At 46.2% G+C, this 23939-nt stretch overlaps 1 protein-coding gene across 1 annotated transcript in view; it reads left to right on the top strand.

Moving 5' to 3' along the window:
• Positions 1-563: 563 nt before the first annotated feature.
• Positions 564-23939, top strand: part of ZCCHC2 (zinc finger, CCHC domain containing 2) — a gene marked incomplete at its 5' end in the record, with an annotated part of 50721 nt that continues 27345 nt past the window's right edge. Inside the window, 7 exons of the mRNA XM_015406327.1 lie at positions 564-1795; positions 6974-7079; positions 8898-8974; positions 16032-16103; positions 19036-19148; positions 20422-20516; positions 22432-22512. Of these exons, the coding sequence (XP_015261813.1) occupies positions 564-1795; positions 6974-7079; positions 8898-8974; positions 16032-16103; positions 19036-19148; positions 20422-20516; positions 22432-22512 (1776 nt within the window). The remainder of the gene's footprint in view (positions 1796-6973; positions 7080-8897; positions 8975-16031; positions 16104-19035; positions 19149-20421; positions 20517-22431; positions 22513-23939) is intronic.

Genomic DNA, 23939 nt, shown 5'->3' with positions numbered 1-23939 from the left:
ACATGGTTCTACCCACCACCCCATTTCATGGTTTCCTGCATGTCCGCTCGGTCCATCAGTAGCCACCCGCTCTGTGTTAATCCGCCTTACGTCCAAGCGGGAATGACAGACTACAAATAACGTGAATTTTTTTAAAAAAAACCCACAATGAACGGGTGGACTATTTATTTATCAGATCTATACCCCGCCCTCCCCGCAAAGCAGGCTCAGGGCGGCTTCCATTTATTGAAGTTTAACCCCCCCCCCCCCCCCTTCCCAGTTTAATTGCCTGTCAACTGAGCTTGAGGGCGCCTCTTAGGACCCGGCGGGAAGCTCACCGCCGCCCTGCAGGGAGGGGGGGCCTCACGCTAAGCTACCGGAACGTCCGACGCTCACCACGGGCCCGCCTTCTCATTGGCTACCTCGGAGGGGTGTACCACTTTCCCTCCCTCCCTCGGCTGTTCGCGCTTTTTTTAATCCTCCCCCCTCTCAGTGAGCGCCTTCCACGGCGGGAGGGAGGGGTGGTGTCTGAGGGAAGAGCCCTCCTCGCGCCTCCCGTTTTCCCGCGTCCGGGTCCTCCTCAGGCGTTTCCTCCGCGGCCGCGCTGAGGCGAAGCGGCGGGCGGGACCAGCCGCCATTTTCCCCGCCGTCACCTGAGGCGGCGTCTCCTCCTCCGCGCCAGACCAGTCCCTTTCCCCTGAAGGAGGGCGGAGGAGGCGGAGATGAGCGGCGGCGGCGGCGTCTCCTCCTGACGCGCGGCCCCCCGGCGCGCCACTCCCGCCTTCCTCCTCCCGTCACCCCGAGGAGGATGCTGAAGATGAAGCTGCCGGCGAGGCAGCCTCAGGCCGGCCCGAGGGAGGCGGAGGAGGAGGAGGAGGAGGGCGACGAGGAGGAGAAGAGCCGCCGCTGCTGCTGCTGCCGCCACGCGGAGGGGCCGGCGGCGGTTGGGCGGCGGGAGCGCGGCGGCGGCGGAGGCGGCCTGTCGTGCCAGGCGAGGCGGCGGCGCGGGGCCGGCGCTGGGCCTCCCCCTCCTCCCCCTCCCAATCCCCGGGCGTGCGGCCTGGGCGTCGGCGTCGGGGGCGCCCGCGAGGCGGTGTACGAGTGGTTCGGTCTGGCGCTGGGCTCGGCGGCGCGGCTGGAGTTCGCCGTGGGGCTGCTCGACCTCCTCAACCCGCTGGAGCTGCGCTTCCTGGGCTCGTGCCTGGAGGAGCTGGCCCGCAAGGACTACCACTGCCTGCGCGACGCCGAGGCCAGGGCCAACGGCAGCACCCCCGCGACCACCGCCAACACCGGCAGCAACGCCCCCACCGGGCCGCAGCAGCCGCCTTCGCAGACCCCCGGCCCGCCGCCGCCTCCGCCGCCCTCCTCCTCCTCCTCCTCTCCCGCCCCTTCGGCCGGCTCCCCTCCCCCGCCGCCCCCGGGCGACAACGGCGGCAGCAGCGACTTCCGCGACCCGGCCGCCCGCTCCAAGCTCATCGTCTACTTGGCCCTGCTGGGCTCCGAGAACCGCGAGGCCGCCGCCCGCCTCCACCGGCTCCTGCCCCGCGTGGACGCCGTCTTGCAGAGCTGCCGGCCCCTCGGGGGCGAAGGGGAGGACGCCGGCCCCACGGACGCCGAGGAGGAGGCGGGCGGGCTGGGCTCGGCGGCCCGCGAGGAGCTGCTGCTGCTCTTCACCATGGCCTCCCTGCACCCGGCCTTCCCCTTCCACCAGAGGGTCACGCTCCGCGAGCACCTGGAGCGGCTGCGCGGGGCGCTCGGCCGCGACGCCGAGGAGGAGGAGGAGGAGGGGGACGGGGTCCCCTGCCGCGGGGGACGGGTAAGCCTGGCCTGCCTCCGTGCGCCTCAACCACACACACGCACCAACACCCCACCAGTGTTCCCTCTAAGCTGAGTTAGTGTGAGCCAGCTCACAGTTTAATAGCCTCCGGCTCACACGTTGTTTGTCTTAGCTCAGGAAGGGGGGCTCCAGAGCAAGGTAATTCATGCAGGAGCCAAATCGCTCGCTCACACAACTTTAACGTCGATAGCTCGCAAAGTAGACTTTTTGCTCACAAGACTCCACAGCTTAGAGGGAACATTGCACCCCACCGCTCCTTCATCACCCGGCGCTCCCAGGAGAGCGGGACGGCCCGCCTGGCCTAACGCCACACGCCATCCCCAAGCGAGGCTCTCCTGGGGGGTGGTAGATCAAGATGGGGCGCTGCTGTGTGTTGTCTGTAGCCTAGAAACCAGCCCAGAGCCCAGGAGCGCCTTGAAAGAGTGGCAGGGACAAGTCTGGCTGCTCACGGAAAAGAGCAAGAGTCCAGGAGCACCTTAAAAGACTAACCACATTTGTGGCAGGGGATGGGCTTCCTGAACCACTAGTTACTGAAAAGAGCCAGAGTCCCGGAGCACCTTAAAAGACTAAGGGAATTTGTGGCAAAGCATGAACTTTTGTGAGTCACTGCCACAGATCCTGTTAGTTTTTAAAGGTGTGCTCCTGGGACTCTTGCTCATCGGGGAGAAAAACTTTTCCTTTACGGCATAGTAGTTGGATATTTGGATTAGCGTAGACCACAGGAGTTTTCCCCTCGTATTTCCTTAAAACAACCCTCCCAATTACACTCACTGATGGGCAGGGGAAGCCAGTCTCTTATTTATATTAGTTGTAGAAAAGCATCCCGTCTCCAGCTCCTGCCAACCTAGCAGTTCGAAAGCAAGAAATTGCAAGTAGATAAATAGGTACCGCTTCGGTGGGAAGGGTTCTGTGCACCTTGGTGTTTAGTCATGCCGGCCACATGACCACAGAAACGTCTTCGGACAGCGCTGGCTCTTCAGCTTTGAAACGGAGATGAGCACCGCTACCCTAGAGTCGAACTCGACTGGCTTTCAAGCAAGGGAACCTTTACCTTTAGAAAAGCATAGGAGTCCAGTAGCACCTTAAAGACTGGCAATATTTATGGTAGGGTATGAGCTTTAGCAGTGGCTCTCAAAAGCTCCTCCCCTGCCACAAATTTTGTCTTTAGGGTGCTGCTGGTTTCTTGCTCTTTTATACTGCTACAGAAGACTGACATGGTGACCCATCTGGATCTTTACATTAAGTTGTAGTCTGTCTTTCTCAAGGGGATTGCATAGTGTAAGTAAATGCAGTCAACAGGATGAGGCATTTAATAAGCGATGTGATAGGACTGGGATTGCAGAAATCTGGCCAAAGCATAAGTATCAAGCATGTCGTTTTAAATGAGTAGTGAAGTAAAAGTACAGTACTCTAACAGGATAAGACATACGGCCACAAATGATGCGTACTATGCAGTGGTTAAGTTAGCAGATTCTTTGCTTGAAACGTCTCTTGAACCATTCCTATAATATCGCCTTTATAAAAATGGTCTCCTGAAAAATTGTTTTATGTAGTTTGCAGAATGCCAGAAACATGGGAGCCTTCATGACCTCCTCAGGCAGGGCATTTCACAAGGGTGGGGGCTGCCACAGAGGCTGCACATGGACAGGCAGTTGTTGATCTTGCCCATTTGCAGGGTGGTTCCTGCAGATAGCCCCGCTCAGAAGAGTGCAGAAGAAGAGAAGAGATTGGATTTATACCCCGCCCTTCACTAACCAAAGGTGTCTCAGAGCGGCTTACAAACTCCTTTCCCCTTCCCCTCCCCACAACAGACACCCTGTGAGGTAGGTGGGGCTGAGAGCTCTGGCAGAAACTGCTCTTTTTCAGGAACAGCTCTTATCAGAACTATGGCTTGCCCAAGGTCATCCAGCCAGGTGCAAGGGGAGGAGTGGGGGATCAAACCCGGTTCTCCCAGATTAGAGTCCGCGCACTTAACCACTACAGCAAACTGCAGTTGTGGTACAGCATAGATAGAAAGGTGGTCCTACAGATACAATGGTCCAAGGCTTTACATGTAATGGCCGGTACCTCCAGTAGCTGTCAGGTGGCCAGTGGACTGACTGCAGAATGGGTGTAGTGTGCATGCTCCACCTAGCTCCTGATGTTGACTGAGCTGCAGCATTTTGCACCCAATGGAGTGTGCAGTGTAGAGCCAGTTTGGTGTAGTGGTTAAGAGCAGTGGACTCATAATCTGGAGAACTGTGTTTGATCCCTCACTCCTTCACATGCAGCCAGCTGGGTGACCTTGGGTCAGACACAGTTCTCTCAAAGCTGTTCTCTCAAGAGCAGTCCTCGAAAGAGCTCTCTCAGCCCTGCCTACCTCACAGGGTGTCTGTTGTGGGGAGAGGAAGGGAAGGAGATTGTAACTTGAAGCTTGAACTGAAACCACAATTGCACATCTGGTCAGAAAAAGACCTGGTCAAATATTGGTCAAGAATGTCTTAAGCATTTAAGGTAGATTTTGTTATAATGATAATAATCCAAATGCTTACGCTGATTACAAAACAAATTATTTCTTATGGAAGTTAACTTCTGAAAAAGAATAAATTACTATAGTTTTTAACAAAAATAATGCAAAATAAATGTGAACAATTCGGTAAGCACTTTCTTCGCCTTTATCGTGGAACAATAACCTTCCTGTGGTAACAAAATTTTAATCTTTTAAAAAGGAAACACAATAGTAACAACTCTTGACAAACAGGCTTTGTTTTTTAAGGGAGTTATTGTTAATGCCACTATAATAAAATTAAAAAATGCAAACTGTTGCTGTGTCGTGGCATACACATTCTTGGTTTCATGGAATATTTAACTGCTCAGTTGACGGGTATATTGTCTGCTCTAGGTTAAACCGTTAAAAATATAAGCACCCTACTGGATCATACTAAGGGTTCATGTACCCTTAGCATCCTGTTTCCAGCAGTGGCTAAACAGAAACTTCTGGATATCTTCAATGTAGGGCATGAAGAAAATTGCCACTTGGTGTTTTGTCCTCAGTAAATGGTATTCAGGTGGTGACTCTGAATTCCAGCTTTATGAGAAAGTGTTTTTTAAAATCTCTGCTCTCTACACAGTTTGCAGTCTCATTATTCTTTATCATATCCCTCCTTTGTTGAAGTGCTTTTTCTCTAAAGTGGCCAACTTCTGAGACCCATTTTATACTAGTAGCTTCTTTTTGTCATGTACAAATACAAACTTTGTAGGAGTCTTTGGGACTACTTTGAAAACTATTTTGAATTGGAGATTTGCTGCTTGCTGTTTCTGACTTTGTGTTTGAGAGCAGAGCATGATGAGAATTGAATGGCCCATGGCTGCCCATTGGTGTGCTGAGACCTTCTTCCTAGAGGACAAAAGGAGCCCTTTACTCCTAGCAAATCTTGCAGGTGGCTTTGAGAAACTACCTTAACTTTAATACCCCTGATTCATCTCAGGACAAGCAGCATATTAATTGGAGGCTTTTCAGTAGACAGGTTGCAGGAATCTCTTCAGGATCTACTAGTTTAGGATACAATTGCACAGTGGGGTCTAATGTCTAAGAGTCTGCATCTCCTGCATTCTGAAGGGTGAATAATAAAAGAATATCCACAAAAACTAATGCCAGAACATGTCTGCAACAGAAACAGCAAAGCCTTTCTAGCACCTTAAAAACTATATCACAGCACTCCTCTTAAGTAGATTAAACAGTATATTTAGTCCCGTCCCACCCCCCAATTTGGGGGGGGGGAGTTTAACACTGCAGGGTTTTTAATACGAAGATGACCATGACTGTATCATGGACCACATCAAGTTTTGGGATTTAGTAAGTTGTACAGTGTAACTACCCTTACTTGGATGGCCTTGGGTAGCCTGTCCTTGTCAGACTTCGAAAGCTAGGGTAAGCCCCAGTCAGTCTTTGGATGGGTGATCATCAAGGAGTACCAGGGTCATGGGGTGGAGTCAAGCAGTGACGAACCACCTCTGAATGTGTCTCGGCTTAAAAACCGCACAGGGTCACCATAAATCTGCTGTGTGACCTGATGGCAAAAAAGTCCCCACAATGTAACCATGTGATTTTACATGAAGGCTGCTTCATATCAGTATATGAGCAGTTTCTGTCCCAAATAAGTTAGCTATGAAAGGGGATCAGACAGATTCATGGAGCATCGATCCGTCAATGGCTGGTAGCCTTGGTGACTAAAGGCAACCTACGCATTGCTGAGTGGCAATGTCTGGGCCTCCCTGCCAGGTTCTTGGCCCTCCAGGGCAACCGATTGGCCATAGTGTGAAACAGTTTGCTGGACTAGATAGACCACTGGGCTCTTCTTACATTAGGTCACCATCTCCTTTCCTAGCGGTATAATGCCAGCAGCTTTCTATATTCCTGCTGACTCTTCTCAGGCTCATACCCACCACGGGGACTTCCCAAAGGCTAGCTTGATGTTCAGAGCCCTCCGTTTAGCAAGAGGAGCTGAGAATGTGTGGAAGGTACATAGCGGACAAACATTCTCGCCTGAATTGCCTTATGTTGGATCAGACCCTTGGTCCATCAAGGTCAGTGTTGTTTACTCATACTGGCAGGGGCTCTCCAGAGTCTCGGGCTGAGGGCTTTCACATCGCCTCCTACCTGGTTCTTTTAACTGGAGAGGTTAGGGATTGAACCTGGGACCTGCATTCAAGGCAGACTCCTCCCTGTGGCCTTCTTCGGGTCCTGTGCATGTTGAGGAAACTGAGCATGATGAAAAGCACCTGCCAGGCAGCCTGCCTAGATACAGAAACATAGGTGTTGTGGGTGTAGAAACACAGTGCATGAAGAATTGTAGGTGCTATTGCCAAGCCATTCTAGATGTTTGATGTACATTAAATTGACAATGTTTTGTTGCTGGCTGATACATTTGTTCTTCAAGGTGTGGCAAGACTGTTCTTAGCTATTAGAGCACTGGTCCTATTCAAAACTGGTTGAACATATTTTTGGTAGCCATGTAGAGATCCAGCTGCGTTCTAAAAACTGACGTGTTCTAAATTGTATGCAGGTAGTTTTGTAGTGCTTGCCTTCTCATATGTACATTATTTAGAGTCTTTCCATTATTAGATTTATGCTTCTGAATAAATTTATGCTTCTTGAATTTTCTTTCTTCACTTTAGAACTTTTCCCATAGCTGCCTGCCCAGTAATGAGAACAGTTTGTATGAACAGACAGCAGTGCTTCATGATAAACTTATGATGGCCTCCCACAGACCACAGCAAGAAGGTACATTGACCAAAAAACCCCTCATACCTTGTCGTTTTGCATTTGTTTACTTGTTCGGTTATCTAGCTGTAAGCACTGCTCCTTTTGCCACTTGCATACAAGCAGAATTGCACAGGGCTAGTTCAAGCATAGCCCGCAGGAGTGGTTTGCAGGATTTTATGCTTCTTCCCCCTCATCCCTTTGCTCCTGGACCATAAATCCCTCTGATGTTGGCAATCATGGCCAATCCAGGCTTCTGGTTTAACCAGGATATAAAAAGAGACCCTGTAAGCAATGCTCCCTCTAAGCTGTGGTGTCTTGTGAACAAAAAAATCTACCGTGTGTGCCACTGTCATTAAAGCTATGAGTGAGCGATTTGGCTGCTGCATAAATTAGTTTGCCATGGAGCCATCCTTCCTGAGCTAAGACAAAACTTTTGTGAGCTGGAGGCTAAAAGACTGTGAGCTCGCTCACACTAACTCAGCTTAGAGGGAACACTGCCTGTAAGCCTGGTTTATTTTAACACCAGTGCCAGTGTAATGCTCCGTCGTTACCACAGCTGACAAGCGGTGGGATTCTCCTAATGGAAGGAGAGATGGTGGGAAGGAAGCATGCAGACCAATGCTCCACTCTCTTTGTGTCCACCGCTAAGGACTGTGTGTGCATTGAGTCTCAGTAGATTATCATAGTTCTTGTTTTTTTTGGTAACATCGGTGTGATGGTCACTGCGTAAAAACTGATGATACATATCCTTAGTGTCTGTAGTACTTTGAATGTATGAGAATCTTGTGGCAACTGTAGCAACAACCCTTCAAGATAAAACGGGATTAGCACCAAATACACACATTCATGTGGGTTAGATTGAGAGTAGCTGGCTCACAATTGATACGTGTTAGCAACTGTCTGTAACCTCCCCTGGCCTTCCTCCTGTTTAGCTCCCCTAATTACACACAGTTATTTTTTCACAGCAAATAACCAGATACTTTTCCTAAATGTGTTGTTAAATGTAAATATATTGAAACACATTGTGTATGACACAAATGTCATAGGCTGGCCCTCCTGTTGCCGTGAAGTATGTAATGCTCCAGTACCATTAAACAAATTGTATCAAGTAGTATAATATGTGTTAGTCACCAGAAAAGAGGCCATTGAATCTGGTTGAAGGGTGGATTCCCACCGTGCCTCTTTTTGCAGTAGAATCTGAGCCATTTCTGCTTCCATGGTAACAGCCCTAAGTGTACCTCCTCATCTTATTGCTCTAATGTGATTTCCATGACATGTCCCTTTCTGGGTTTCATGATAGAAATAGATGTTCCATTTTCCTTAGAATGAGTAACTGAATGCAAAGACCATTGCATTTTGATAAAGTCAACATATCGCTGTTTAAGAAGATACAAGAAAGTAATTCAAAACTGCATTGTCCTTTTAATGCAAATTCTCCAAAATGCTTCAAACTGTGTCTGGGACCTTGACTTGAAGTTCAGATTTCATTCTGGCCTGCCACTGAGCTATTGAGGTAGAGTACTTATACAAATAATGCTGTTTAAGTAAAAAAACTGAGTCTGTAGACCAATGTCTGTGTCCCTCTGCCCATGGTATTTGCGCAAGTTGACACACAACAGAGGAATGTCTGCATTGCATAATGGTATTGATTCAGTTTTAGGAGGCTACAGCTTCTCAATGCCATCACTATAAGGAGACACAGGGGCAGGTAGTATCCAGAAATGCTGCTGAAGCCCTTAGGACCACAGTGTACAGGCAGAATTAGGGGTACTTGACAGATCAGTTAATTGTGGAAAGTATTTACATGCTAAAGATGTGAAACTGTATTTCTTTCAGCTGTCCATATTGAGAAGATAATGCTGAAAGGTGCACCAAGGAAAAGGGCTGACAAACATCTAGAATATACTTTCAAAGTGAGTGATCTGCCTGCATTTACAAATATGTAGTGTTCAAAGTTATGAGGCATGAGAGCAGTATGCAAAACGAGCCTGGGGGGATTTGTGGGGGAGGGGGGAGGCTTATGTTTCCCCTTTCTCTCCCCACCATTGGCTGCATCTCTGGCTTCTCTCTGCCTTGCCAGTAGCTGCAGCTTAGTTCTGCCTCTTCCCTGCCTGGTAGTTGCAGCTGCTACTGTGAAGTTTGGTATCCTTGTAGGTTTCTACAGCGATCCAAAATGCTGTCTGAACTCGGCAGTGGGAGGGGGTTGCAACATCAGATTAGGGTGGGTTTATTAAAAAAAAAAACTATGTTTGTAGAACTTTAATAAATCATAGCTGTGACTCACCCTATTGTATGGATTTGCCTATCTGCACATCTACCAGGAATGGGAAGTAGGGTTTTAGCTAAAGATAGCCTTCGGCATACTCGGAGCCTTAATATTTATTTACTTACTTCATTTCTCCCCCAGCTTTCTCCCCCAGTGGGGACCCAGGGTGGCTTCCATAATTCTCCATTTTATCTTCGCAACAACCCTGTGAAGTAGATTAGGCTGAGAGCATTTGACTGGCCCAAGGTTACTTGACCAGCATCAATGGCAGAATAGGGATTCAAACCCGGGTCTCCCAGTACTTAGTCCGACACTCTAGCCACTACACCATGCTGGTAGTGTGGGAGGCTGATGCTTCTAGCTCCCCCTTTGACGTCTGTTCGTCGGTTTTGAGACAATACCTGTATTTGTCAAAACCTAACAAAGGGGATCTGCTGATGGTGGCCCGAAATTGAATTCTGGCAGCAACTAAATTATATACACTACCACAGAGGTAATGTTTCGAGGAAGCTGCAGGCGATATAGGGAGTGAATGTCTCTTCCTAAATGGCATCATGTTTGTTCTGTTACTATACATTTGCAGACCCTGATGCTGTCTGCTTTACTCTCTGTCATGGCTCAGGTGGGGTGTCACCGGCTGGGTTGCTCAGGAACATTTTCAAAGTCCTGTAAGAACTGCAGGTAGACATCTTCCTCTGGATTGGCCACCTTTTCTGCCATCTCAGGTTCATGGACTCTGGGTTCCACAGTCATCTGCTCTGCTAAATCTTCCCCCACAAACATGGCTACCGGGGTATAATCGTGCACAGCTACCTTCCACGACCCACCCCAGCCTTCCTTATACAGAGGATACTTCCTTCTATCCCCTTGTACATCAGCATCTGGAGGAAGTGAAGGTGGCTCTTTTTCCGTGGCATCTGTAGGAGGTTGGCCCTTTTCTAGGTTGGCCATCCCCAACTCATGCGCCAGCCTCATTCTCTCTCGCTCTAATTCTTCCATCTTCGCTGCAGTTTCTCTCTCTTCCCTCAGTGTTTTGTACCTTTCCAGCTCTGCCTGCTTAAGTTGCAGCTGGAGACACAAGTTCTCTACACTCAGGGATGCCATTGCTTTCTCTGATGTGTCCTTCATTGACATGAGACCTGCAGCCCCTACTCGGGTCTTGCGTCTAGCGACAGGCGTGTCCTCTGATTTTTCTTTCCCAGATCGGAGGAACATGCACTATCTAACTCTGCCTCACTATCCAGTTGACCCAACAGCTAGAACGTAAAGAAAACCTTTTCACCACACCTTACCAGACCCTTACTTGGTCTTGCAAGCACCTTCAAACAATGGGGCTTCCTTAAGCCCAGAAGCAAAAAATATTTTTTTTTTCTCTCTGCCAAGGCCAAATGGCACTCTGCCTCACCAGGGTCCAAAATTAGTTCATCCCACCACTACAGCCACCATGTCACGACTCACGTGGGGTGTCACCTAACGCTGCCACCACTCTGGATTTAGGCTCCCTTGAGAAGGCCCAGAGCACCCTCCCAAGACCTTCAGACCTCCCTTTAGGCCGAATAACAGGCGTGAGGACCAGGCAGAGTAAAACAAGGAAAAGGTTTATTTTATAGGAGGTCAAACAACAAGGTGCAGGATAATAACAGTACTCACCCCTCCCTCAGGATGAGGGTTTTTCCCCTGCAGGAGCCTTTCTTCTGGCTCTGCCCTCTGGAAGAAAGAACAGCTCTTCCTGCTGCTCCAGAACTTTTATTCCAAGCCCTCCTCTTTTCCCATTGGTCCATTTTGGCTCCAAAACCTCCCAGGGGCTTCTGGGAGTTGTAGGCCCAGCCTCACCTACTGATCATGATACTCTCTCATCTCAGTTTCACACAAGGAAGACTGTTCTAAGGCATGCAGGGTTCCACATATTTCAACTGGGCTTGATAGCAACGATGGTTTCTAGCAGCCTGAAACTCAGCTTCATTGCCCCCTGATCCACTAAGGCAGACTGCTCACAACCTCTTTCATACCTGCTGCCCAACAAGGCAGTTCAGTGGTGAAGTACGAAAAGCAGGGATGTGCATGAGGGTAGCAGTCCCTCTAACTCCAAGCAACAACTGATGATTGCTGCCCTGATGTGCATGGTACATGCCTTAGAACAGTCTTCTTATATGAAACTGAGATGAGAAAGTAATGCACACAGCATCAGGGCCTGTAAATGTATACTAGTACATAGATAAAACCAATTACAGTTAGATGCCTGATCCAGCAGTGTTGAACAGTAGTACATACATATTAGAACCATAGAGTTGGAAGGGACCTCCAGGGTCGTCTAGTCCAACCCCATGCACAGTGCAGGAAATTCACAAATACCTCTCCCCCCACACACACTCCCAGTGACCCCTGCTCTGTGCGCAGAAGAGGGGGGGACCCTCTAGGATCCCTGGCCAAATTGGCCAGGAGAAAATTGCTTCCTGACCCCAAAGTGGCTGATGCAACCCTTCCTGCCCTCCCTCTCATGATCTGCCGAAGTTCACACAAACAGCATTGCTGTCAGGTGGCCATCTAGTCTCTGTCTGAAATCCTCCAAAGGATAGCCCACCACCTCCTGAGGAAGCCTGCTCCACTGAGAAACCACTCTGTCAGGAAATTCTTCGTAATGTTTAGCCAAAAACGCTTTTGATTTAATTTCAACCTTTTGGTTCTGGTCCGACCTCCTGGGGCAACAGAAAGCAACTCCACACATCCTCTATATGACCGCCCTTCAGGTACTTGGAGATGGTTATCATATCACCTCTCAGTCGTCTCCTTTCCAGGCTGAACATGCCCAGCTCCTTCAACCTTTCCTCATAGGACTTGGTCTCCAGACCCCTCACCATCTTGGTTGCCCTCCTCTGGACATATTCCAGCTTGTCTATATCCTTCTTATATTGTGGTTTCCAAAACTGAACACAAAACTCTAGGTGAGGTTTAACCAGAGCAGAGTAAAGCGATACCATCACTTTGTGTGATCTGGACACTATACTTCTGTTGATACAGCCCAAAATGGCATTTGCCGTTTTAGCCACCACATCACACTGCTGACTCATGTTCAGTGTATGGTCTACTAAGACCCCTAGATTCTTTTTGCAGATACTACTGCCAAGATAAGTCTCCCACATCCTATAATTATGCATTTGATTTTTTTCCCTACCTAAATGTGGAACTTTACATGTATCCCTGTTAAAATTCATTTTATTTGTTTTAGCCCAGTTTTCCAGCTTGTCAAGATCATCCTGTATCCTGACCCTTTCTACCGTATTTGCTACCCCTCCCAATTGAGTATCATCTGCAAATTTAATAAGCATTCCCTCTATTCCTTCGTCCAAATCATTTATAACGATGTTGAAGAAAACAGGTCCCAGGACAGATCCCTGAGGCACTCCACTTGTCAGTCCTTTCCAAGAGGACGAGGAACCATGAGCAAGCACTCTTTGGGTGCGATTTGTCAACAAATTACGGATCCACCTAACAGTCATAGGATCCAAACCACATTTTACCAATTTGCCAACAAGAGTATTATGTGGAACCTTCTCAAAAGCCTTACTGAAATCAAGGTAAACTATGTCTACACTATTCCCCTGATCCAGCAAGGTAGTAATTTCTCAAAAAAAGAGATAACTTGTTCCTGAGAAACCCATGTTGTGATCACAGCCATCCTTTATAAATGCTCAAGGACCGACTGCTTGATGATTTGTTCTAAAGCTTTTCCAGATACAAACATCAAGCTGACAGGCCGGTAGGTACCTGGATCCTTCTTTTTCCCCTTCTTGAACATTTGCCCGCCTCCAGTTTTCTGCCACCTCACCTGTTCTCCAAGAATTCTCAAAAATAATGGGCAGAAGTTCAGAAACTACATCTGCAGGCTCTTTTAGTAACCTTGGATGCAATTCATCTGGCCCTGAGGACTTTAGCTTCATTTAAAGGAACTAGGTGTTTATGTACTACCCCATGCCGATGCTCGGCTGCAACTCCCTTCCCTCATCATGTGTTCTGTTTTTGCCATGTTGGGCACTGTTTTCCTCTCAAGAGAAGTCTGAGGAAAAGTAGGACTTGAGCAGTTCTGCCCTCTCTTCATCTGTTACAATTTAACTTTACTGACCCTGCAATGGGCCTACCCTGTCCTTGCTTCTTTTCTTTCTCTGAACATAAGAAAAGAACCCTTTTTTGTTGTCTTTAGCATGTCTTGCCTGCCTGAGCTCATACTGAGCTTCAGCTTTCCTAACTCTCTCTCTACAAGCACTGGCTATTTGTTGATATTCATCCTTGGTTATAAGGCCTTCCTTCCATTTCCTAAACGAGTCTCTCTTATTTCTCAATTCTTTAGAAAGCTGTTTACGGAGTCACCTTGGCTTCTTTAGGCTCCTCCTGCTTTTCCTTCTCATAGGAATCGTTTGTAATCGTGCTGTCAACATTTCACTTTTAAGAAACTCCCACCCCTCTTGAACTCCCTTCTCCTTAAGTATTTCTGACCATGGGATTCTACCCAGCATAACTTTGTCGAAATTTGCTTTCCTGAGGTCCAGCCTATGTGTCTGACTACGTACAGCTTTTCCCTTTCCCAAGACTGTAAATTCCAAAATTACATGGTCACTACTACTCAGGGTGCCCACTACTTTCACCTCATCAACACGTTCTTCCCTGTTGGTGTGAATCAAGTCCAAGATAGCAGATCCCCTTATTTCCCTCTCCTCTTTCTGAAAAACAACATTGTCAGCAAGACAAGTCAGGAATTTATTGGACCTTTCATTTTTAGCAGAGTTGGACTTCCAACAGATATCTGGGTAACTGTAATCTCGACCGCCATGTCCCATCTCTTTAAGAACTTTGTAATCTGTTCTAAGGTGTGTCTCATCCAAGTCCTCTGCCTGGCTTGGTAGTCTATAGCAGACCCCCACCATAATATCTTACTCCTTTTATTTTTACCCAGAGACTCTCAACTGAACTTCCACACTGAGATTCATGTATTTCCTCACAAGTATATACCTACTTTACATCTAAAGCTACTCCTCCCCTTCCCTTATTTGTCTTCCCGTTTTAAACAAGCTGTACGCCTCAGTCCTAATATTCCAATTGTGAGTGTCTTCCCACCAAGTTTCAGTAATGCCTATTAGATCATAGTTCCCTTCCTGTATTAGCACTTCGAAGTTCCTCCTGCTTGTTTCCCATAAGCTACGCATTAGTGTAGAGACATTGGAATCCATGGTATATGTGCCCTGAGGCTTTTGTTTCTGTACTTACCTGTGAGTTAATGTTTCCTAGCATATGTGTCACTTCCCGCGAATCTTTAGTGTTCTTGACAGTTACTGGCATCATACCAGGCTTTGAATTTTTGTCTTGCTCTCTCATGGGATTTAGTTTAAAGATCTCCTTATTAGATCTGCAGTGCTCTTACCAAGCACATTTTCCCTATCCTTGTGAGGTGCAAACAGTCTCCCGATAGAAGTTTCGTCTTGAAAGCATAAGCTGATGACACAATCTACGTAGCCAGTCATTTATTTGCAGTATTCTTTTTTTCCCTTCCGAAGCCACGGCCTTCAACAGGAAGAACTAACGAAAACACAGCCTGTACTCCCAGGTCCTTCACCTTTTTACCCAAAGCCACATAGTCTCTTTTAATATGTTCTGGGATGTGCTGGGCGGTATTATTTGTTCCCACATGGATGAGTAAGAAAGCATAATAACCTGTGGGTTTGATGGATCTTCCTATCCTTTCTGTGACATTCTGGAAGCATGCACCTGGTAGACAGGATACCTCTCGAGATGCCAATTATTATTCAATCGTATTTAATATTTGTAATAAGAGACCTGTAAATATGGTAAATGCTTTCCCAGTAACAAAACAGCATAGAAAATGGAAAATGTGAATTTGACATTCAAAGTATTGTAACACTTTGAAATACTGTGGAAGTGTATTTGAAAATGTTAGGCTGTTCTGTACTTAAGGCTGACATTTAACAAATTTCTGTCTCCTAATATTGTCTGAAGTGACCCAAAAATAATAATATTTCAAGTTGCCTGTTGCAGTGGTTTAGAATGGCACTGGTTTAGAATGGGCACAGCATTTGTGTCTTGCTGATTTCAATGCTTCTGAAGGCCAAAAATGTTGTGTAAATGATTGTCACGACTTGCTGTTCTTGTGTCATTTTGAGGAGAACCAGCATAGTGGTTTGGGTGTTGGTTTAAGGCTGGGATCAGCTCCTTTTCCAGCTGTGAAACTCACTACACTCTTGGGCCAGCCTGTCCTACCACACAGGGTGGTTGTGAAGCCCTCAGCTCCTTGGACAAATTATTTAAAATGTTAATGTGCTACCTCTTCAGAGACCTGCTTAAGGCGGCTCAGAAAACACAAAAGATAAAATCATTAAAATTAACAACCATTAGATGCATAAAAGACTTGGCAGCCTAATTGATCCTCATTAGTCCTCATGCTAGAAGCAGATTGCCTAGTTAAAAGCAGTTGTTTTGACCTGCTGCCTAAAAGAGAGTAGGGTACAGGCCATGCAAGCCTCAAGGGGGGGAAGGCTTTTAACTGGTGCCCTGTCTCTCGTTACCACCCTCCTCACCTCTGCACGTGGAGTATAGAGGGCAGGCCTTGTAAAGACTGGGCTGGATAGCAGTAATGTGATGGACACTAGTCCTACATAGGACAAGGGTTGCCTTCTAACTGCTTTTGTTTTCATCAGGTAACCTGGTCTGATCATTCTATATCCTGTGTAACAAAAACACACCAAGAGCTACAAGAATTTCTTCTAAAAGTAAGTACTTAAAGAAGACACCGCATCATAGCCTTGCTATAGGATAAGGCACAGTGCTAGCAGGAGATGAAATGTATTTGCATGATTTGCAAGGTAGATGTAATTTTTTGTCCTATTTGACAAATGTAGTTACAGATTTGTGGCCATAAATGCCAAAAAGGAGCACGGGGGCAATACAAAAATTTTACTGGCACAAAGGGGGTAAATGTCTTGTAACTGCCTTCAGACTATTTAAGGCCAAATCTCTCTATCAACTTACTTTTGGAGCCCCCATCAATATTACATCTAACTATAAGAAGCTGGATACAGTGCAGTCAAAATTTCTGAGATCTGTTTTACAAGTACCTGGTCCGACCTTCTGGGGAAACAGAAAACAACTCTGCACCATCCTCTCTATATGACAGTCCTCTAAGTACTTGAAGATGGCTATCGTATCACCTCTTAGGTCTAAACATGCCCAGCTCCTTCAACGTTTCCTCATAGGACTTGGTCTTCAGATCAGATGGAGACCTCTGGAACGGGAGATCAGCTGCAATTCAGGGAGATCTCCAGGCCTCCCCTGGTCATCTCTAGTTCCAGCTCCTGCCAACCTAGCAGTTCGAAAGCAAGAAATTGCGAGTAGATAAATAGGTACCACTTCGGTGGGAAGGTAACAGCGTTCCGTGCGCCTTGGTGTTTAGTCATGCCGGCCACACGACCACGGAAACGTCTTCGGACAGCGCTGGCTCTTCGGCTTTGAAATGGAGATGGGCACCGCAACCCTAGAGTCGGATTCGACTGGCTTTCGAGCAAGGGAAACCTTTACCTTTAATGGCATTCCAAATGCACTCATTTGAATTGAAACCGAAATGATTACTGTGGAGGCAAGGTTATGGATCATGGTGATTTATTATTGGCTGAAATTAGTTTTCCTATCTAAAGGGCTTACGTGTTTAATATTACAAGATACCTTTATACCTCCCTGGCTTAAGGCTATAGAAGAGAAACTCCCTTATTTTGGCCTTACAAAGCAATACCTGTTTTCTCTTGCATATGATAAAGCTAGAGAATTGATAAAACAGAGGATTATGGATATTGATAGGCAGAACGTTGGCAGAATAGGGAAATGGAAGAGATTTCTGGACCCCATTAACAGAATAAGTTCTATGGCCTATCTTCACCAACTGTCAAACCATGAATATAGGAGAACATTTACTCTTATGCGCTGGGATGCTCTTCCTCTAGCAATTACAGAGGGAAAGTATAAGAAAATCCCACTTGAGGAACGTATTTGCCCCTGCTGTAATGATGGCATCGAAAATTTAGAACATATCATTTTTGACTGTAAGGCTTATAATAATCTCCGTAAATCACCTCTGCTCCCCAAGTCCTTACCTCTCACAAGTAGGCAAAGAGTTAGTATTATCAAAAACCTCCTTGCGGACAGACACTCAGAGGTAACACTTCTAGTGGCTAGATATGGATGGCTAGCTTTAAGAATTAGAAAATCTATAACAACTCAGGAAGTTTAACATCAATCACCCTGCTATTAACTGCATGTTTCTTAAGAATTTTAAAATGAATTTTATTGCTGTTTTAAGCTTCTTTTATTTTTATCTACAGAGGTTCTTACTACTTATTAATTCTGTTGTATCTTAAATGTTATTGCTGGCTTCGGCCGTAAAAAAACCCAAAAGTTTAAACTAGTTACAGATTTGGTGTATGCTTTGAGCTTGGTGTTTCTTACAGAATGCTGAGCATTGTGTTGAGTTTGGTTAGGAGATTATTGTTTCAACATTTGCAAGGGCTAGTTGCTCCCTGTTAGGTCAGCTGTAGTTGCAGTTGAGCTATGTGTGCTGCTTCCGATCTAGAGGGGTGATGGTTTATTCAGTGGCTTCTTGTGGCCCTCTATCTTCTTACTTCCACCCAATCGGCATGGCCAACCTTCTTAATCCCAGTGGGTCTGATTTACATTTCCCCACTGTTATCAGCTTTGGCTATTTAGCCAGTGTATAAGGAAACTGTCTGAGATACCATATGGAGATATTGGCACTTGGAAGAATGAAGTATAGTGGTGGTACAGGATTGGTTACGATGTTGGGGGGACTTCCTGTGATGAAGGGGTCATTATCCTGTGTGAGCATATCATTACACATTTCCTATATCTGATTTAAATTTTGGTTGATTGTGATTTTTATTAAAGAGGTTGATGATCACTGCAGAGTTGAAAATACTACCGTAGTCTTCGCTGCAGTGGTGGCTGCTTTGTAATAGGATAAGGCTTCCTTTTGTATGTGCAGTGTATCATCTTAAAAGATCCCATCCTATATTTGCAACTTTTCAAAGCCATCTGTTAAGATTCAAGTCTAATACAAATACTGATATGACTATGTCAGTCTTGATGTACACTAATATCAATTTAATCTTACATGGGAAGTATAGTAGTGACGATCATGAAATAAATCAGGATATTTATGAAAATTATCCTTGCGTTATGGTTGAAATAGAATTTCAGACTGAAAAGAGATTTTGGCCTCCATAACATGTAAACCAAATGAAACCAAAAAGAGGTCTGTATTCATAGTGACTTATACACAGGACCACTCTGAGATAAAAAATGTTAGTGAAGGAGGAAATCTAGAGAGTAATTTCTTAATATGGTTTCAGAAATGAAATCTCACTGTTTTCCAGATGGTTTGGTAGTGGGGTTCAGTTCTGTTGCTCTGTGAAAGGTATAAACAACAAAACAGAATTGGCTACAAAACAGGAACATTGTGATAGCTTTGTCTCGCTAGAAAGGAGTTGTATTTGTCACACAAACTTTGCCGTTAACCAATGTTTAAAAATTAATTAATCTAAAACTGTTTTTAGGTGTAATCTAAGACATTATTGGTTCTGTTGTACGGGGTAGGTAATTTTAGTTGTCAGTAATTAACATTTCCTGCCTCTTCAGCTTCCAAAGGAACTCTCTTCTGAAGCATTTGACAAGACAATTTTAGGAGCACTAAACCAGGGCTTCCAGAAACAAGAAGAAAGACGACATCCAGATTTAGAACCTATGATAAGGTAACAGAATGGAGTGAAGGCTATGATAGTATTTACTAAAATATTCACTTTGGCTTGCTATCAGTTATGTGTCTGCATGTAGTTAATATATTTACTAGAAATCTGATTGCTTAAACAGGAAAGCACTGAATTTGCATAGCTGTAGTTGTGTTGAACACCTCAAAGTGTTGCTTCCAGAACTCTTAAGTACATCGTGTGTGATACATTTCTAGAGGTGGGCTGGAGAGCTGCATGGGGGTATCTAACAGCGGATGTCATATTTGTACACCAGCTTTTGTATTCCTGCTTTGGCATTTCTACCGTGTGTGGGGAGATATGTGTGGGTGGGGAGGCATGTTTAATAAAGGCCCATATAAAATTTGGGAAACAACTGCGGATTGCACTTCTTTGAGTTTTACCATTGTGTTTCACATACCGTTCTACAAATGTTTTATTTAATCCATGGCTTCCTGGTGATCAGAGATTGGCCAGGCACCCTCAGTGGCATATGCACTGCATCCCATTTACCCATTAGCATATGTGCATGTGCCAAATGGAAGTTATCACTTGTGGTTATTGTCTAGTTATATATTCTAGACTAGACTGAAGCTCTCTACCACACGTACTTGGAGTAAAAAGCATGCCTCTGCTACCTCGTAATGTGCGAAGTAACCCTCATTTTGGGTCAAGTATTAGTATTATGGAGCTGCGGTGGCTCAAGTGGTTAAAACGCTGAACTGCAGGCTGGAAGGTCGGTAGTTCTTCAGTTCCAGACCCGAGTGCTGCATGACGGAGTGAGCTCCCATCTCTGGTCCCAGCTCCTGCCGACCTAGCAGTTCGAAAGCAAGAAATTGCAAGTAGATAAATAGGTACTGCTTCGGAAGGAAGGTAACAGCATTCTGTGCGCCTCGGCATCTAGTCATGCCAGCCACATGACCATGGAAATGTCTTTGGACAGCGCTGGCTCTTCGGCTTGGAAACAGAGATGAGCACCACAACCCTAGAGTCGGATTCGACTGGCTTTCGAACAAGGGAAACCTTTACCTATTAGTATTATTCTCAAACTGTAAAAATTAACTTACCACTCTTGAGTAGGGTGTGGGTTTTAAAGGTTGGAGTCCGGTTAGCAATAGGTGCCCTGTCCTTTGGGTCTGTGCAGGGATAGTTCATGCCCTTAACTACTTAGGGTGTTTGGTTTGCATTGACAAGAGAGATCAGCAGAATTAAAAAAATAATACCTACTTAGCCTTAAATGGACTTCTTTTACATAAGCAAATTTCCCCTTTATTTTTAGGCAGCTGTTTTCAACTACGTCACAAGCTTTTCTACAGCACCAGAGTGTGAACCACTTCTTTCAGTCTCTGTCATCAGAAGCTTTGCACAGCCACAGTAAGACATTTCTAAGTGTTCTCCTGATTGGTATTACAGGTGCACATGAAGCTCCTGTCACTCAGTGTATCAGAAGCCTGATGTATGAGTCAGATTAGCTGACTTCAGATACACTTGACATTGACTTCCATGCGACTGTCTGTCTAAATTCAAGAAATCCATTTTAACTGAATTGTCAGTAAGGCAGTCCATGTTCTTATGAAATATTCTTTATGCATGAGCCCGAAGATAGTTATTAACACTGTGTACTACTGTTTGCTTTGTCTCAGTTTTAAATTTGAGTTCAAAACACATTGCATAGAAAGTCACAGTCTGCTAAACTATTGGACCTGGGGACAACAAGGATTTTGTTTTTACTTGCTGTAAGGCTGATGTCGGCCTTTGGATCTGGTGTTCGTGTCCAGGGAATGAAATGATATCCTGTACTTTCTTAGCACAACTGGCTGATCCTATTGGGCTCATGCTTTTCTTACAGCTGGCAACATGAATTCTAGGCCTCAGATGATGAATCTTAATGAATACATATTCTGCAGCTCCTGGGGAAAAAATTTGTTCAGTACCTGCTACTCCATTTGTGCTGGAAAACTCCTATTAAAAAGTTTCAGTGAGATGAACTGAAGGGAATTATAATTAAGCCCAGCTTATTCAAAATTGTATTATTTGAATACTAGGCACAAAGCCCATTGCAGGAAGAGAGGCAACGGGCCCTAGAGAGAGGCCGGCGGAGGGGGGTCCCGCCCCCCATGCTCTGGCAAAGGAGAACGCAGCGGCTCCCCGGTGGCCAGGCACACGCCTCCCCCCGCCTCATGCTGGAGGTGGCGGGGCAAGCCAGCTGGCCTCGTCCCTCCTCTGTCAGCGCACTGGAGGAGGCGGCTGCCAAAGGTGGCAGGCCTCGCCCGTCCACAGCACCGCGCGCTGGTGGCGGGCCAAGCCAGGCGGGCTGGCTCCTTCCCCGCCCTCCCACCCGCTCGAGGGCCCAGCATGCCAAGGCAGCTGGCCTCATCCCTCTCCCCACCGGCCGCCCGAGCAAGCGAGCGAGCGGTGCACGTAGTGGTGAAGTGGCAGCGAGCGGGGGATGGCCGCTCGCTGCCTGTTCCAGCTGCACGCACCAAGCCGGCTAGCCTCATCCCTCTCCCCCCCCCAGCCAATGGCACACCCGTTGCCCCAAGTGGCAACCCTAATGGCTGAGGGAGCGCATTTCTTCTCACCACCCCAATTCCCTTTTAGATTAAGGAGAGATTGATTAAAAGTCCTTAGTGGATATACTGCTGGCAGCTGATGCATTAAAATAGGCTGATTTCATCCCTGTACTCTTTACAGTGAAAGGATGGGGAGATTTTAGGTATTAGCTCAGAAGAAGGTAATTTAAGTCCAAATAAGCTCCAGTTGTTTACTTTGTATTAATAAATTGTTTAAGCCCAACGCAGTGGAGCTATATGTGTTTGCTAACTGTCTTTCTTGCAGTTTTCCTCATGACTCCCCACCAAAGGGTTTGTTTCCAGACTGACTTGTCTGCCAAGTAGAAATTCCCAGAAGTAAAACCCTCAAGACACCCAGTGTTCAATGAATACTGTTTAGGCCATCTGTGTATATGTTACACCTAATTAGAGGATCTTTAATTGTATAAGGAGGATGTGAGTTAGCAATAGAGAACTGTATACACGGTCTCAAACCACTGAATGTGAGCGATGCTTCCTCTTTTGGAGAGCAGTAAGCAATATGAAGCATCCCCCATGAGCTGCTATTTTAAAGAAATTTGGCTGCCAACCAACTGCTGCATTATTAGGTAACGCACCCCTATGTTTAGCCCTGAGCCCACAAGCTTCTTGCTGAAACTTTCAGTTTTCATAGCCCTATTCAAATCTCACTTTTTTCTGTAGTGTGTATTTGAAACTATTCAACGATTACCTTTCAGATAACCAGTCTTCTTTAAAGACATCTAAGACACCGGAACACTTCAAGGGGGACAGTTCAGAGGCTTCAAGTCAGGAAGAAGGTAAGATCCTACGCTAAAAGATGAAATGTACAGTTTATTGGCATACGAAACAGTCGACGCTGTTGTGAAAGTGAAGGTTAGGGCAAACAGTAATGTGAATTGAGGCACTAACACTTTCTATATCATAGGGGAGTTGAAATAAGGCAGCAACACATGGCTTGGCCCAGGCACCTTGGGCCTGCTTCATTTATACCTAGGTAGTACAGCAGCTGTGGGAATCAGAAGCTTGTAACTACATGGCTATGGCTGAATGTGCACAGTTTTGCTATAAAAATAAAAAAGCTGGGCTTCAATCAATATGAGAGCAAACATGCTAGGGGGGGTACCCTGTCATTTTACTTTGTAATGTCTGCATAGGCTTTATTATTTATTTGTTTGTTTAATTTGTATCTCGCCCTCCCTGCCAGGGCAGGCTCTCAGGGCAGCTTACAGAATATATAGCATAATAGGCCACACCCAACAGCAGAAACTCATTAGCATATTAGGCCACACCCTGACAGCCCCACTCATTAGCATATTAGGCCGCACTCCCATGTTACCAGAAGTATGGTCATCCAGCCACACCCACCTTTTGCTTCTTATTCTGTTTACCTTGTTTGTTGTCAAGACCCAGGGCTTTTTTTGTAGCAGGAACTCCTTTGCATGTTAGGCCACACACCCCTAATGTAGCCAATTCTAATGAGTTTCTGCTGTTGGGTGTGGTCTATTATGCTAATGAGTTCCTGCTGGGCGTGGCGACCTCGGGAGCCAGCCGGAACTCCGTTCCTGTGCCTTCCTGCCCAAAAATAGCGCTCGCGTGTGTGTGTGTGTATATATATATATATATATATAAATAAAACAAAGGGATATATTAAAACACAAGCTTTAAATGAAACCACAACATACAAAATATAAATGCTAGTAAACATAGGTGCTAATACGTGATGGCATTGTTTTGGCATCCAGATAGTCAACTACTACCATAGTCTGGGTTCTTGCCAGGCTGTTACCGGTAGTTATTAAGTTGGTACTGATATTGGGGCTGGGGCCACAGTATTGGGAGGCGGCACGCTCATCGAAAGCTTGGTGGAAGAGCTCCGTCTCGCAGGCCCTGCGGAACTGTAAAAGGTCCCGCAGGGCCCTGATGTCATCTGGAAGCTCATTCCACCAGTATGGGGCCGCCACAGAAAAGGCCCTGGCCTTCATCACAGCTAGCCTGGCTTCTTTAGGGCCCCGAAGGGGCAGACGGTTTTAGGACCCCGATCTTAGTGCTCTCTGGGGAACATATGGGGAAAGGTGGTCCTGACCATATAGGGCTTTAAAGGTAAGAACCAGCACCTTGAACTAAATCTGGTATGCTATAGGCAGCCAGTGCAGTGCTTTTAGGGCAGACTGGATGTGCTCTGGCAGAGGGAGACACAACAACAGCCTCGCTGCTGCATTCTGCA

This window comes from Gekko japonicus, unplaced genomic scaffold (genome assembly GCF_001447785.1).
Source record: "Gekko japonicus isolate JY-2015 unplaced genomic scaffold, Gekko_japonicus_V1.1 scaffold2088, whole genome shotgun sequence".
Taxonomy (NCBI): domain Eukaryota; kingdom Metazoa; phylum Chordata; class Lepidosauria; order Squamata; family Gekkonidae; genus Gekko; species Gekko japonicus.
This window is presented reverse-complemented; position numbering and strand designations above follow the sequence as displayed.